At 41.2% G+C, this 17,824-nt stretch overlaps 1 protein-coding gene across 2 annotated transcripts in view; it reads left to right on the forward strand.

Moving 5' to 3' along the window:
* Window positions 1-17,171: 17,171 nt before the first annotated feature.
* LOC137290520 (ornithine decarboxylase-like) overlaps window positions 17,172-17,824 on the forward strand; it is a 40,014-nt gene continuing 39,361 nt past the window's right edge. Inside the window, exon 1 of one of the 2 annotated variants that reach the window (XM_067821523.1) lies at window positions 17,172-17,292. In XM_067821523.1, the coding sequence (XP_067677624.1) occupies window positions 17,221-17,292 (72 nt within the window). In that variant the 5' untranslated portion in view covers window positions 17,172-17,220. The remainder of the gene's footprint in view (window positions 17,293-17,824) is intronic. The other variant, XM_067821526.1, reaches the window with a different exon arrangement.

Consider the following 17,824-nt stretch of genomic DNA (forward strand, 5'->3'; position numbering starts at 1 on the left):
CCATCCTTGCACCCATCTGTACATAAAGACATATATGTATTATATTAACTTGTTAATTGATTATATGTTTGTTCATATTGTAATTCATTAGTTACTGTTTTTTTAAAGGTGGTCACTGTCAGGTCAACTGTGGCTTAACCAACTGCCAAAGAGGAGACGAAAGAAGTCGAGAAGGAGATATATGTTGTACGTCAATGAGGGCAGCAGAAAGGAATGGTTTAATTCTGTGCCCTAGTGACGGAACAAGAGAGGATTTCTTATTGTATAAATGCTCATGTAAGGGATTGAAGACGCAGTTATATGCAGGGTTAGATTCGTTAGAGAATAGTTTTGTGATACCTTGTAAAGATAATTTCACACGGCGTTGTGTAACAGACGGTTCATCGGCCTCGACGAGCAGACCGTCAGCAGGACAAGTCCTTTGACCTTGGTGGTGGACAGAATCAAGAATTTTCTGGTGGCTTTTACAGGCTCCATCACAAACGAGGGAGACATAATGAATTTTTGAACGGGCCAGTGATCGGTATAGGTATAGGAGGGTAGCTTGATCCTATCCCTACTATTTTTATTGGGATCTAAGTTTGAGTTTACTGTGGGTTAGATTTATAATATTGCAATTGTTTTGTGATTTAAAGAACAAGGTGTCCATGTACAAACGACGTATTACTGTATCGTGATAGTATCGTTCTTATAGAGACAACCTGTCAGATGGTTTATTGTTTGTTTTGCACTGATCAGCCAGGTAACTGTGCCGGCCAGGCAGCTGTTTGCACTGGTCAGCCAAGTAAGTGTGCCGGCCAGGCAGGTGTTTGCACTGATCAGCCAAGTAAGTGTGCGGGCCAGGCAGCTGTTTGCACTGGTCAGCCAAGCAACTGTGCGGGGCAAGCACGTGTTTGCACTGATTAGGCAAGTAAGTGTGCCGGCCAGGCAGGTGTTTGCACTGATCAGCCAAGTAAGTGTGCGGGCCAGGCAGGTGGTTATACACTTGCAACATATGTCATATTTGGGATTTCACTTTCTTAGTAAAGTACAAATTCTAGTACTTTTTTCGGTTGAGTCCCATCCGGGATTCGAACCCGCACCCTCAGAGTCAGGCACCTAATCGCCAGCACACAAAGTCAGCCGCTTAGCCCGCTCAGCCACTGTGGACAGGCACCTAATCGCCAGCACACAAAGTCAGCCGCTTAGCCCGCTCAGCCACTGCTTCCACAGTGGCTGAGCGGGCTAGGCGGCTGACTTTGTGTGCTGGCGATTAGGTGCCTGACTCTGAGGGTGCGGGTTCGAATCCCGGATGGGACTCAACCGAAAAAAGTACTAGAATTTGTACTTTACTAAGAAAGTGAAATCCCAAATATGACATATGTTGCATTTGACCACTTTCTAAATGGCATCGTGTAATCATGGTTATACACTTGTCAACCAAGTAAGTCTCATCTCATCCCATGACATGTTCTTTGAGTCACATGCCTAGCAGGGAAACAATGTTTAAGTCCATCACGAGCTCTTCGCGATTTCAAGCTTACATAACGTGATGGTAATATTATGTACTGTTATGGTTAATGTACATTTTTCAAAGTTTAAAACAGCTCTCGTCACTTGCTATCTATGTCCGAGTACCTTTACAGGTTATGTTTAATGAAACCAAACCTTTTGTTTTGCGCAAATTATGTTTGTAACATACTGCATCTGAACACATTTTGGAAGCTGTCACGATTCATCCCCATTCATCTACAATGTATTCCATTTTAAGGGGAAATTGCCTTTCTTGATAACATGCTTCCATTACAGTAAGTACGCAAACATACAGCGGCAGTGAATTGTGAATCGGGACACCAAAGCTGAAGAGATATCTGCACGAATTCCTGCCCTCATCAGAACAAGAGATGGAAAAAATGAGTTTTTCGGACCCGTACGATCCTTTGACTCGTAAACAACGACAAAAATACTGCAATCCATGTTGAATTTATGATGATGGTTTGTCATGATCTTCACACATGATCTTCATACAAAAACATGTCTGTACAAATATGCCCTTAGTACTTTTTAATGTTGAATTGGTGAATGTGAACATTCATTTTGTCATTTGCGTGTTGTATGCGATTCAGTATCAATCTCGTGTGTGTGTGTGTGTGTGTGTGTGTGTGTGTGTGTGTGTGTTTGTGTGTGTGTGTGTGTACATGTTACAGGCACATTATGAAATTTACACCTGATACGTCTGTTATTGTGATATAAATTTCAGTCAGTTCGTGAAATGACTAACAGTGCCAGTCATTTCACGTCATTTTGTGTAACAACAATCAGTATACTTCAGTCATTTCATGAAATTTCTCTAAAGACCTTAATCTACAAAAGTGGATCACAATTTCAGCACCACTTATTGTCACTAACAGTTAAATCTATTGTGGCAGCTGCTCTTGCACTTAAGCTTGGCTTCGAAGCATTTACATCTGGTTTTCCGGAGGACACACCTCACAAACCCCTGTTCACCACATATATACGAAGTGAAATTTCATGAAATGACTGAAGTATATTGTTTGTTGTTGCAAAAAATGACGCAAAGTGGCTCCCCCACTCAATCATTTCACAAAATGACTAAAAGGTTTATTACAATAACACAAGTACCACGTGCAAAGAACAGAATATATGGCATGAATCTTTCAGTCCTATCGTTCATATGATGGAGATGCCCACTACTCTAGAGATATATTTTGTATTCCTGGAAAGGCCTGCTTTCGACGTGTAAGAGAACGGACTCGCAGTCATGTGGTACCACGATCCAGTGGTGGTACAGAGGTTTGCCTTCGACCACAGGAACTTAAAACGCCAAAAAAGCTGCAACAAGGTGGCGTCCCTTATTTTACATTGCTAGAGACCGTGTTAGTTACAAGGCCTCTTGGTGTGCACAGTTTGTTCAGTAGAGATGTTATACGTTAGCAGAGGCAAAGCTTTGTACTAGGTTTGTGGACGACAAAAAGACATCAGGTTCGAATCCAACACGTTGCAAGGCTAAAGCTCACTGAGAATACGTCTAGGTGCCTATTTCTAGTATAAAACTTTACTCCAAATTTTGAATAAATGTTATCGATAAGATAGTCTAACATGCCACATATTGTTTTCTCTCTGAATCTCAGACGTTTACTTTCTTGTTTTACAAATTTTCCAGAACCCTTGAAAATAGATATGTAACTCTATTTATGCTCGCCACATTTATTAATGTTTATTATTTTATCTCCTATTGGTTAGAGAATAAAATTTCCTTACTTTTGTCATTCAGTATAGTTGTGTACAAAGTTGAAAAAATGAAATGTTTTGACAGAGTTGAACGCGGTTCGTTTCTGAAATTGTAAATTTGATACTAGTAACCCACATGGTATTTAAAGTGATTTCAAGACATTTTGTTCGTATAGAGTTTACATATATATCCATCCTTTAGTGACCTACATTGTATGTAGGTATTACTCGGTTAGTATATGTTGTACACATACGTATATGGCTGTGTTATAGCTTGACTGACGTGAGTGACATTCAAAAGTGTTTCGCCTGTTTCAAGGCATGTTCACGTGTCTGGCGTTTAACCAGACGTGCCTCAGGTCATGGACCGTCAGAGCAACTTTAACCCCGGAACACCGAGTGGCACTCGCACGTTTAGAAACAGGCCGAAACTAGTGCCACGGGTTGTTAATAGTTTGGGATATTGTCTCTTCAAAAACAACCGTCTATCAGTGGGCCCACAATACTTTGTTCGGTGTCCAAATATGCAATAACGCGATGCTGCAACTACAGCAAGGTCGCATCACAGAGGCGATCGTGAGTCCACCTCCCTAGGAGTTGTCCCAGGGTCAAGTTCCTCTATCTTGCAATGTATATACAGTACTGTCTTTGTATCGTATTACGGTACATATATGGCTAGTCTGCAGTATCTAGCACCTCATCTACAATGTTGAAATGTCCGTGGGCATCCGGGCAGACTCTAAGGTTAATTACACACAGGCAGCTGACCTGTACATGGCTGTGCTGATGGTCATGATAATGCGTTGATGTTATTTCATTTATATGGGTGACAGCATAGTGAAGATTTAGATACACTGGGAATATATAAGCATATTTATTCTCCCTGTAAGGACACATATCAACTGTGCCTACGATACTGGCTTTCGAACCTACTGAACTGCATTCAAACTAATTCCATGATGGAAATATCTCAGACAGAGGATGCACCCTGGTTACTTTGACCAGATGAAGCCCCGGGGTAGAATAGGCCCTCAGCAACCCATGCTTGCCATAAAGGCGACTCTGCTTGTAGTAAGAGGCGACTAGCGGGATCGGGTGGTCAGGCTCGCTGACGTGGCTGACATGTCATCGGTTCCCCGGTCTGCAGATCGATGCTAATGCTATGTTGTTGATCACTGGATTGTCTGGTCCAGACACGATTATTTACAGACCATCACCATATAGCTGGAATACTGCTGTGTGCGGAGTAGACCTAAGTTCACTCACTCACTTTGACCATGTCGCTTGTTCGACCAAGTGGCAAATTCCCGGATTTGAGTCAAGAGTTTTTGTAGAATTCTTAATGGAGATACAAAGGGGACTACTGTCCTTAAGTAGAATACATTTCTGTTGACGTAGTCATATTCTTATAATTGCCATATCCTGTATCCTTATATTTACACTGTGCTTATGTATATAATAAATGTAAGATGTTATCTCTTTTCACATAGTCATAAAATACGTGTGTACTACTTTTCTATAATACAGTCTCTCATAACCCTTTTGGGTGGCATTTGAACTTTTACCTTTGTAATATTCAGTATGTTAGCTCTTGCTGTACAAATGGTGAGACTTTAATAAACTATATTGCATTGCACTGTATTGTATTTACTACGTTTTAGTAAGGTAGTAAGTATACCAAGGTGTATGTGATCTGTAACAGCGTGAAGAATCAGGCAACTGTATCGTGTCTGTTCTGACATTAAGCTTATATCAGCAATAGCCGAGCCATAGTGTCTAAGAAGAGCGAGGTCGGATGGCAGGGGCATGCATGTGGTTAGAGGTGCTTGTAGGATATCGGCTGCAGGTTACTCTCGTTGAACCGTTCGGCGCAGCTGTTCATCGCACTGGATCTGATGTTGCAATTCCAGTCTAGGTAGGTCAATATTGTACCTACATACTTAGCCAAACTGGACCAGTCTACCTGTATTAACACCAAGACGATGTCTGCTGAAACCTTTCTGCCTATGACCAGGTCATTCCTCAAACGTTCCTTCTGTTCACGACACCTCAATATACAAGGATCCTGCCATGTAGAGGATATGACACCATACAACGATAGCACATTGCCTTGATGTCAGACATTGTTCGAACAATTCAGTTTCTGTCTGAATCATGACTCATCGATTTAACTGTTCACAATAGTGCGTTTGCACCTGAGTTTCGCTCCTACCACGTCATCTCATGCAATACATATGGCCCAAATGTACTAGTGTGACATTATATACAGTCTTTTCAGGATGCAGATTGTTTTAATCTGACAAGTTGGTTTTAGAAGTATTTAGAAGTTGGATGAGTAAAGGAGGATAACAAGAATACAATGGTCAAACAATAAATTGCTTCTTGTTCCGTGATGGTTGAACGTAGCTGACACAGTCGTACACCCACGTACACAAAATGAGGACCTCCAGAACTGACATGAATTCGGTATAATTATATTTTCCTGTGTTTTAATCCAACGAACCAATCCTTTGCATATTTACTCTCAGATCAAAACAAATGTGCCTTGAGAACATGAGCCTACCTTTAGAATACAGCACCACAAAATTTGAAGACACTTCGTAATACTCTTTCACGTAATTGCAGGTGATTTTGTTCAAAAGCACATTCTTGAAACAATGCCCTATGACGCCGGCATAGCAACAAGGTCGTCAAGTGCGTATAAGCTCCGCTCACTGATGTTTCATCTCTACCTGCCATGTCATGGCAGAAACTATCATTCTAATAAACAGAATTATTCGAAGGGTTTAGGTTTAGAGTTAGTGTTAGGGCTTAGGGTTAGGGTTTAGAGATAGGGTACGGGACCTAATCCAATATAGTAGGTAGATGCATGATGTGATCTACGGCTGAGGACGTCCTCACGAGCGTGCTGAATTCTAAAGGTGATCCCATCAACACAAAGCTCCTGAATTTAATGCACGTTCTTCACATAATGGAAGTTTACACCGTAATATTATTCGCCCGTAGGAGATACAGCAGTGTAATATTTTTACGGAAATATTACACTAGTGTAAGGGTGCTAGGTGTATGACGTCATAGCGGTTCACAGTTATGTCACAATATCACAATGCTAATTCGGCTGTCGCAATTGTACTAGACCTCGTTTACCTCGCCGAGAGCTGAGAGCCTCGGTTCTATCAAATTATGTTGGAGAGTAATAAACAGAATACTGTGAAATACCATTTGTATTAAAATCGTGAACATTTCGCTCGATTGATAGCAAATCATTAACATGTTTCATAAAAATGGTATCACACGGAAGGTCGTTTAATATCCTCTATGTATAAATCAAGGACGTGAGTGTTATATGAACCAGCGGTACAGTAACACGTTGAGTAAACGTCTGCAGCTGTTTTGCCTTGATGCTTTCAGTGAGGTCGCCATCAGTTGACGGGTGCCGGTATGTCGGGCTGACGTTTGGGGATCTTACATTTCTTCTGAACTGAACGCGTGTGGATCGAAGAAAAGTGAGTACGTGATGTTTATGTTACATTGCCATGACAAGAGAAGGGTTGTTGGGACAGTCTGTAGTCTCTCTCACAGTCCCTGAACAGCAGCATGACCTCTGCTTCCCCGTGGATGGCCCGAATTGGTAGAGTGTGAACTATAACTAAGATGGTTTGGATGGAACAGTGCTATATTAGTACCAAGTGGATTTAAACAATACCCAGTAATGGACGGTGACACCCGCCGAAGTGATTAAACATGCTTTTATTCATTTGGTAAGCGCGCAGAGACTTTTATGTAAACATCGTATCATGTATTACAAGATGTTACGTCCTAGCGACGTGAGTGAGTGAGTGAATAATATTCCAGCTATGTAGATTCGGTCTCAAAATAATCGAGTATGGACCATACAATCCAGTGATCAGCTGCCTGAGCAGCGATCTATATATGCAACTGAGATACGGCGACATGTGTCAACCAAGTAAGCGAATCCGACCTACCTATCCCGTTTGTCGCTTTCCTACGACAATGGTTACTGAAGTTTAATTCTAACCGGGTAATCATGGCGAAAGCAAATTCGTGTGATGTGTGTGTGTTTCCTTATCAAAATCTATTGATCTATTAACATGAAACAGTGGAATAAGCATTGTTTTTTTTCATTGCCAAAATATATACAAGAGCAATATGGTGTGTGGTCCTGTGCACAGCAACGTTGAACTCGAAAAGTCCCTTTTATTGGTGACCGTGTTTGGGAGCTTTATTCCTGAGTCTTCAGACCTGTCCCATAATGAAGAATATGTGGTACATGTGGTCTCGCCTTTGGTAAGAGAATTTGTTTAAAAATTGACTCAGAAAATGGGTGCCCGGTTGGATAAAGTCAAGTGACTGTAACCTTCTAGCTGCTTGGGTTATCCAGGGTAATAAGAATCAGCTTTTGGTTAAGCGCCGCGAGCAGTCACTTGGGATTTGGAGACTACATGTGACCCTGAAGCCTTCACTCCCGCTCGCTGTAGCATCGTGTCCTTGGTGGTCTGTGACCATACACTGGAGCAAGACTGGCCTCCACAAAGGACTGCTCTGTCTTCAACACACGAACATGCTCATAAATGCTGGGATGACATTTCCCACTGATATTGTTCAGACGATGATGCCAACCTTCTATACTATTGTTCGTGCGACGGCCATTATTCATGAATTGGTTCCACAGCTCCTTCTTCCGCTGATTTGGTCCGTCCGCCCATGTTTCTGTGATGTAGTCCGAAAATCTGGTGATAGTATCGCCTTGAGGAGCATCGGCAATGGCCTGGACCCAAAAAACCTCAGCTTGATCAACAGGCACCAAAGCTAGTCTAAGTAAAACTGCACGTCGTACAAGCCGGCGCAAGTCACCACTCTCTTTGTAGTCCAGTGACTCTTTGTCACTAGTCCAAGTTTCTGGACACATCTCCAAATACACTGAGAGTAGTGAAAGTAACATCCACGTAGTTGTAGCGAAGGCAACGCTGTCGACACGACACTGTTGGTGGCGTTCTCACATTGCATCTAAATCATGATAGGTTATGGCAACGTTATGATCGAGCGTAATAATGGCTCTTTTTAGTCGGGCAGAAGGAAGCACACCAGCGGATAAATGTGCCTTGAACCTCAGTATGGAATGAATACAGCTGGGGCAGAGTAGAAAGTTCCATCAGAGAGCTAGCATCTGAGTCGCGTATGAGCTCAAGATTGGTCTCAGTGGCCGAGACAATGATACGACCGTTGTCTCCGTCATCAGCGATGAGGAACACTTCTCTGACTTCAGTCTGGCACCACACTCCCTTGGACGTTGGCTCTGCTCTCGGGTAGCTTGGGAATGGTCTTGTGCCCCGCTGTGTACTCGGATGTTCTTACACTGTCAAACATAGGAATGTGCTGCAAGATATCATCTGGCAGGGCATTTCTTCGGATTAGACTTGAATCGGTCGACGTGAAGCAGGAAGACTTTATAATATTTTGATATTTTCAAGCAGTAAATATTTAAGAAATCTATTTTTCTGAAAACCTGAATGGTCGTGGATTATAACCCCCATGTCATTTGGTCATGAAACATTATATTTTAATGACAATTGAAGCATTTCTTGCAACTCTTGCACACACATGTACATTCAAACTCACCCACACTCTCGCCCTTCTAGCCTCACACCCACCCACACTCACAACCACCACCCAGACCCACAGCCACCCCCACCCCACCCCCCCGTGCCAAGACATATATAGTCTCCTCCTGTATATGCGGACGACAAGAGCGACAACAGGTTTAACAACTTCTGGGATTCCCACCGGGGATAAGTTAAAACATTATAATTTTGTAGTCTCCCTGCTCCTACTCAGTGGGGGTGAGACTCGAGTTTTGATCAGTTGCCTATTATCTCTGCTCTGTGCAAACAATTTTCAGTTCAGTTTTCCGACCAGTGTCTAACAAATGACATCATATTTATAAACTTTGGTATGGTTCCACAATGCACAATCCCATAGGCCACCACTAAAGGAGTTCACGGCACTGCACATATAATGATTAAATTGTTGCTATTCGATAAATAAGCAACGGAAAATTAAACAGAAATTATGTGATTGTGGATAAGACCATTCCTCAGAAATGTGAAAAAATCTTACTTGGATAATACCAAAACTACATTCATGAAATGTGTTTATGCTACACTAGTACTTTATTAACATGTTCTACTACGGAAATTACGTCAAGTGTCCAAATATAAATGGCACGGGTCTATTTATGGATGACATTCTTAAAGCACTCTTAGCTTGATAGTGATGTAAGAAACTACATCGAAACGTCGCTCTATGCAATAAATAAGAAGTTGTCATCCATAAAGTTCAGTGTTTCATTTTCTGAGCTACCAACTTCTAGAATGCCGACCAAACAACACCGGGAGTCATGACAACCCCCTCACAGGATTCACAATCTCTTGCAAAGCGGCTGATCCTTACAGAAGGAACCGCTCAACCCCATATTTCCTCTGACTGCTGAATTAGGTGTTTTACAACCGACTCTCAAGAAAAATCTGCAGGCATGGTGATGTCCTGCGTTAATGTAACTAAACTGTTTTGTGCCCCACATGGCAATGCCATAGGTCAATATAGAATGCACTATGTTATTATACAGGGTTATTATACCTCTCGTACATCAGAAAGGAGATTCTTAATCTTTTGGTATCTTAATATTTTCAGATAAAGATTTCTTTGTAGTTTTATTCTGAGATCCTCTTGTACCTGTCACCAAAACGGTATCAATAAAATAAAAAAATGTAGAACAGTTCTTACGGACATTAATATTTACAAGATGATAACTCAGTTGTATTAATAGACTTTGTTATGGCAGTAATACTCATCCTTGAGATGTAAACATCGCTTGTTGGACATATTAAGCACTAGCTGCAAGGGCATAAACTGAGGGATGGCGTCTGTATGATTCCATGACGCAGGAACCATAGGCCTCAGCGTTTCAGGATCCATTGTGGCGGGAAATTGTTTGCATCTACCGGCCCCCTCTTACTGGTAATCAACAGTCGAAATCTCATCATAGAAATCCCCTGTTTCTTTTCCTTACGGAATATTTTCAAGGATCCATCTCCTGGTGATACACGTCGTTACGTTGTCTTCATATGCGACAAGATTTGTCGGTAACGTGTAGACACATTTTACTTGTTTTCAACAAATCACAGAAAATGTTTCAAAAGACTGAAATCATAAAGTGGTTCTTTTAGAATTTTACTCACTCTACAACAGCCATTTCTTGTATCAATAGTTAAAAATGGTGACTTTAAATGGTTAATTTTTTGTCTCAAAGCATAATGTTATTTCAACTTTTCATCAAACTCACTGTTGTTTGTTTATTTCGGAATGGTCGAAGATACTACAATCTGTGTTGTTAGACTTTCTTGTAAGGTAATATCTTCTAACATATCTCTGATAGTGTTTAAGCAATTCATAAAGGTAGGAGAGTAATGTTTGTTTTAGCGTTCAGTGTCATCAACTGCGCATGACCAAACGTTTTGTCCACATGTCCCGTTTTATGAGGCAACTGTTTTAAAATTAGGATATGAAACACATTACTTATTACCAACGATTGTATGTTGTCTGTTATCAACAATTACGGAGCATTGCTGTCTTCTATATACACTAGACGTCATTAATAAAGGGTCAAATGATATACATAGCACATGCAAAGAAACGTTTCTCGGAAGTGATAGAACTACTAGTGTCACCATAATGTTTAATGGCTTGACACATCGGGACATACAGACAAAAGGTTCAAACAGAACTGGCAAGCATCAGTTGTATGGACCAATCCCCCAAATGACAATGACGATAACTCCTCTGCCAACCCTCATGGAAGGACAAATCCGTTTTCACCTGTGAAGAGCATACGAGACATTGACGTTGATTCCAGCGGCCATGATTACTCCATCTCAAACGCGCCTTCCTGTGACATGGTGTTAGTGGTGGACGAACTGCAGGCCGCCTAAACTCATACTGCCGTACTTCGACGAACGGTGCTCCTGGACATCCTAACATTGTGAACAATGGAGTGGTCCGTCTGAAGGAAGGAGGAAGATATATGGATGAAGTGGTCTGTCTGAAGGTCTGCTGCGTAAAGGAATATGCTACGCAACGCAGTGATAATCATGTGCCTATTTTCTCGGACTGTTGTGACTAGGGCGACCTGGATGTCGTTGTACAAAGTGATCTAGCGCTAAGGTGGTCGTAAGTCCCACACTTTAACGTAGTCATACGATTGGCGTAGCGCTAAGGTGATCGTAACTTCCCTACCTTAGCGAAGACTTACGACTGACGTAGCGCTAAGGTTGCTTTGTACAGCGGTACCCAGGCCGACGTTCATGTTCCATGTACCCACTGGCATAAATCTCTGGAACTGTCTACCAATAGCACCCTGACCCAAGGGAACAGCGACCTGCCGCTGAGTTTGATCAGATTCCAAAAGGCCTATAGTCTGACCCCTTTCAGCAAGTGTCAGAAAACGTTTCATCTTCAGCTGCGATTTCAGCCAGGCACCTGAACAGTGAACGACTGTGCATCAGTGCTCTAACCATCCATGGATAGAGCGACTCAAATGTGCAAATCGTTGACTTTAAGTGACAGATTCCCATATAGATAATATGAATACAATACGTGCCATTTGCAGCAGAGTGTTTCGGACGTGATCATTTCAACAGCATGATCTGTAAGAAAGTAAATTTTCTGTTGTATATATTTCAAACAAAAAGGAAGATTTTACAACTTTTAAGAAATAGTGTTATCAAAAGCCTTACTCTTCATTAATGACGTGACCAGCCAAGGTCCGGGGTAGAATGAACCTTCAGCAACCCATGCTTGTCATAACAGGCGACTACCTTGTCGTAAGAGGCGACAAATGGGATCGCGTGGTCAGGCTCGCTTGGTTGACACATGCCATCGGTTCCCAATTACGCAGATCGATGCTCATGTTGTTGATCACTGGATTGTCTGGTCCAGACTCGACTATCTACAAACCGTCACCATGTAACTAGAATATTGCTGAGTGCGAAGTAAAACTAAACTCACCTACTCATTAATGACGTCGAGTATGAACTGAAGGACGCATGAATACAGTACTAGCAGAGCCGTATCAAGCTAGGCTGTAAAGCGTTGTACATATGGGGAAATACGAAGGAAATACGAAACCTTTATTTCCACCTTCAATTATCCATCTGTTCGAATTTCCAGCAACATACACCAGCCAATGTCAAACGGCATACACATGCAAAACCATGGATTTTTATTCTGACCGTATCATTTTCATGCGACCTGATGCTTTGGTATTCACTTCATGGCATGGGAGAGTGTTCATTGATAACAAAATGCGTAGCTGCATTTCAAACACTGACGAGAACGGTTTGCTTTGAATTCAGTGGGTAATCTGGACCCGATGGAATTGCATTTTGTTGGATTGTCAGAATTACTGAGGTAGGTACCACAACAATGTTTTCTCTTTCACAGACAGACGTTATTCGGTGATGTAGGCCATGTCACAATGGAATTATTAGTAATAACATTTTTGACATTTTTTGTATATGAATAGAAGTGATTTATTAACAGTTTCATATTGGTCATGGAAAACATCTGTGAGTTTTGTAGTATACTGCATACGTAAGGCATTATAATATCCACATACAAATAAAACATGATCTTCGGTCTCAGTGAGACAATTGCCAGGGACGGTTACAGCGTTTTGAGAAAGGAGGGTGGGTGCGTAGGTGGGGTTAGGGGTAGGGTACACACTGTTGAGAAAAGGGAGGGCGCATGCTTCATTTTCACCCGTGTTTCAATAGTCATTTATCAAAATGTCATGACAAAATGGGGTAGGGGTGGGTGCACACGATTTACAAAAGCACGTCTTAAAGTACGAATAAACTTTTGTTTAAAATTGCCAAAAAGTTATCAGCTTCACTCTCGCAAGCTATGGAAACCACTGACAGTAACTCAGTCGCCAGGGCACTGCAGTGAACCGCAGTGACGTCATGTGAGGAAGAATTTTTCAGATATTTGTACCTTAAATGTGTAACAAGCTCGTCAATTTGCTGATTTCTCGACGTCAACAAAGACATGCCGAATCGTTGCGTTGCCGTCAGCTGCGTCCCACGGGTCGGGTCGGGTCGGGTCGGGTGCTGAGTGAGTTGTCTGCGTTGCGGAAGCCTGTACTATAAGAAAGAAAATGCTATTTAGATTTGTTTCCATCTAGTTAAAATAACCAAAAACTATTTACTAGTTGTAGTAAAAGACAACCAAAAGGACTTTGCATGACACAACTTGTAACCTAACGATTTCTTCCTCTGTAGCGAGGTTGTGGTCGAAGTGACAATGATATTGTCAGTAGTATTATATTGAATCCTCGCTTCCAAGAGCGAAACTGTTATGACATATACAATGTTATGCAAAATCCTGTTGTCCAATCAAATACATATTTTACTATCATTAGAAAGTAGTTTAGATTTTGTAACACGGTGAAAACAGTCCTAAATAGCATTTATCCTCAGACTAGAGGATGTTCCAAACAGGGCCCCACCATTTCGAAAAATCGTGGCGTCACTGCCTAATGTCAGTTTGAAGATTAGATTATCGTTTGCCTTCATCAAGTTTGAAAATCCAAACTACTTCATAATCTCAGTTAAATATGGTTTTGAATCATGACCAACAGATTTTGTATGGCTGAGCTTGTAACATAACGATTTATCACCATTGTTTTGGTGCAAATATTTCACGCATTTATCTATAACATTCATAATGTATAAGAATTCACAAATGTACCTATACTGCGATTTTTCGTTCTTACAAACGAAGTAACTCATTCAGGTTGTATAATACATACCGCCAGACACAGACATACTGCAAACAATAGATGACTGTTTGCACTTGAGTTACCGGCTTCATGTCACTTACTGATTGACAAGCTGACCACTTAGTGATAATCCCACAAAACAAGTCTGCGGTCAATTTGAAATGCTTCTGGCTAAATGAAACGGTAGCCTTTGTGTTTTTATTACCATCGTCCGGTTACAGTCGGACATACATTAGGCAATTTATGAGAATATTGTATCAATCAGGAACATCCCATGAAATAACGAAGGGATAATTGTGACAACAATTTACAACCGCTACGCGTTCCTCCGATATATAAGCAGGTGCCCGTGCAGTCTGAATGTGAAGTCGCACTGCATCTGAATAAACCTTGGAACGCTAGCAACTCTGATGTCATCATTACCCTGAATTCATCTGTTTTATTTTAAGGTGAAAATTACCGTGAGACAGCACGTTCTCACCATTATGACAACAAGCTATTTTGAAAGAGTCGTCTATGAAAACAAGTTGCAACTCGATTGACAAACGTTATGGATAACAACTTCTTTATTCCGATAGTGCGACGTTTCGGTACAGATTCTTGCACCGTTGTCAAGCAAGAGTTTCGAAATATCGTTCGTTAGAGAGAATTGTGCACTGTTGTCAAGTAGGTCGATTAACGTTAATTAAATGTCGAAATGAGTAATTGTGATGACGGGTTTCATTTAAAACAATGACGGTAAATGATATATGTATTTGTAGCTCCTAGAGTATGTGTGATCTTTTTAACTTGAACTTCTAGAAATGTATCGTTCAACGTGTTTCTCTTTCATAGTCTTTTCAAGTAGATTCAATGTAGTAAAATAAGAAAGCACAAGATAACATGCACAACACATGCACAAAGGTCGATTGGTATAGACAAAATGTGACCACGCACGCACAGCCACACACACACTCGCACGCACAGCCACACACACACTCGCACGCACAGCCACACACACACTCGCACGCACAGCCACACACACACTCGCACGCACAGCCACACACACTCGCACGCAAGCAAACGCTCATAATGCGCATTACAACTTGTAATTAACATACAGGTTGTGGTGATGTTGCAGCTTTGAAAATACGTTGTCGTCTTAGGCACCGTCTGTAGATGTACACATTCCGTTGGGAAAGCTATCAAAACACACATTGTTCCATCTATACATGTGTTTTTGAACAGATGTTTATTTCATTTGGCAGAAAGGATATTTTATCAAATCATTTTGCTTTAACACAGGTAATATGATCAAATACAATATATTCACACATGCTCGCAATACAAAATGATGAATACCTTAGAGAAGCATTTAGAGTTACCTGCGTTTCCATGCTGAAGCGAATGTTTATGATTAATATACTAGAATAAGAATCAGCGAGTTTGGTTAAACGCGGTCTTAAACAGCAACCTAATGTTTAGTTCAGCAATCTAATTTGATCTCATTTGATGGTCGCATTAATCAATGGTGACATTTCCAATGGTACAAACACATACGGTTGTTTTAAACGGTATGAAGGATATACCAGGGCGTGTTAGCTTACCGAGAGAGTAAAGCCGGATATATGAGGGCGTGTTAGCTTACCGTGGGGGCAAAGCCGGCTACATCAGGGCGTGTTAGCTTACCGTGGGGGCAAAGCCGGCTACATCAGGACGTGTTAGCTTACCGTGGGGGCAAATCCGGCTACATCAGGGCGTGCTAGCTTACCATGGGAGCAAAGCCGAAATTGATGCAGGTCCCAGACAACTTTGATGGGATCCATGAGTGTGGTTATTATGTTGACATACCAACCAACCTGCTTTTCCTTAAACATGACGTCACTTTCATATAGTGGCCAATATGTTGTCCCGGCATACACACCTGTTGACTTTAGGGTCTAGGTCAGGTTTACGCTGAGAATAACAAATAAAAAATTGTTTTGTCATGGATAGATCTCAGGGGAGGCGTATCCCGCTGCTGGTTCACATTAACAAGTAACACATTTATATGCCAAATGATACCTAACTAACAATTACAACAACAACAACAACAACAACAACAACAACAACAACAACAACAACGACAGCTGTCTGGAGGGGTAAATGCTGCATCAGCAACAACAGAATCTGTTGATCCAGATTTTTGGACAGATTGTACAAAAATTCTTTGAGTACTTCAGCAGTAGGGATGGGTTCGAGGATAAAATATGACACATCTTAGATCTTCTTAACACACAAAGCAGAAACAAATAGCAGCTGAGGGACAAACGCAAGTACCGTAAAAAAACTATGGTACAGCTACTGCCACTGTCTGCGATAATGTATTTGTTATAATGTACCATCTCAAAATAATGAAGAAAACCCGCACTGACATCACTGCAAAAACGTATTAGGAGCTGAGGTATTACAGAGAAGCGCAAGTAAAAGGCTTAGCGGGGATCGAGCGGGTCAGTTATGTTGAGCAACAGTTAAGAATAATAAAAAAAAAAAACCCAGGGCAAATGATACAGAAATATCTACATTGAAATCCCCCATGGAGCTAAAGAACCTATGTGAACCGTCTAGAAGACCTAGGAAAAACGGGACAAAATCTTCGTCGAAGGCAACAGTATATTCACAATGAAAGATCAGAAAGTTGGACCGGCTACTGTGCCCCTGGGAGTGTGATGGATGTGCCACGAATAGTTAGAAATACTCTAGTTTTAGAGAAAACCTTACTAAGAGAAATGGAAATGATGTCTTATACTCATTTAAAACATTTTAAGCAACAATGTACAAGTTAAGGGTTATAAATGACTCGGTCGTAGAAGAAAATGTGGGAAAGGTCAATTAATGTCACAGTAGGCAATAATGAGACAAGAAAGGTCAATGAGGTTGAGAGGGTCCATGGTTCTGATCAAGAACAACTTAGCAAATATTTTCAGTATCTCAGTTTTGGATGATACTGAACTAAACATTATTCTGGCTAAACTTTAAGTCCGTTACGTCTCTTTCCGTGCATGGGCGTGCAATCTACCACGCACAGGATCCTCACGTGCAGGTGACCGAGATCGAGTTTTTCGTGACTTGCTGTGCCACGTGAACACAGACCAAAATGACAGTATCTGTGTATGTGGCGATCTCAGTGTTTGACGTGGGATGTAAATGGATCACGTCGAGGGAAAGGACAAAATACATCCCAGGTCAGTCAATTATTGCAGTGAGAGAATAGCTAGAGAACAATGTTTATCAACTTTCTTTGTGACGTCAACTGCAGCATGTTAGCCGGAAGGTCGGTGACAGCAACGACGTATTCTCACGAGCATATTTGTTACTCTACAATTTTTAAAGATCAACTACTGTCCGGTAGCTGTTGTTTCTGGACAAAGTAAAATATTATGACAATTGTACATGCAATATTGACTGAGTGGCATCAACTGATGAATAAAGTGGCTTTAGAAACCCGGATCTGTATGGATCATCAGAAAATGAAATATTGAGAATATTCAGGATTTGAAAAAGACGTTCGATAATACCCACAGAGATTGTTTATGGTTTAAAATAGGAAAACGGCATGCATGGAGACAATGTTTGAAACTGCTAAATCCCGTGACAGTAATATGAAGAACATTGTGAGAGTATGTGGTTTCTCATTTAATGGTAATTTACATTCACGACCAGGTGTCATTTAGGTTGACTCTCGGCATCATGCTATATGCTTCTGATATTATATGG

The sequence above is a fragment of the Haliotis asinina genome, chromosome 7 (assembly GCF_037392515.1).
Source record: "Haliotis asinina isolate JCU_RB_2024 chromosome 7, JCU_Hal_asi_v2, whole genome shotgun sequence".
Lineage (NCBI taxonomy): Eukaryota > Metazoa > Mollusca > Gastropoda > Lepetellida > Haliotidae > Haliotis > Haliotis asinina.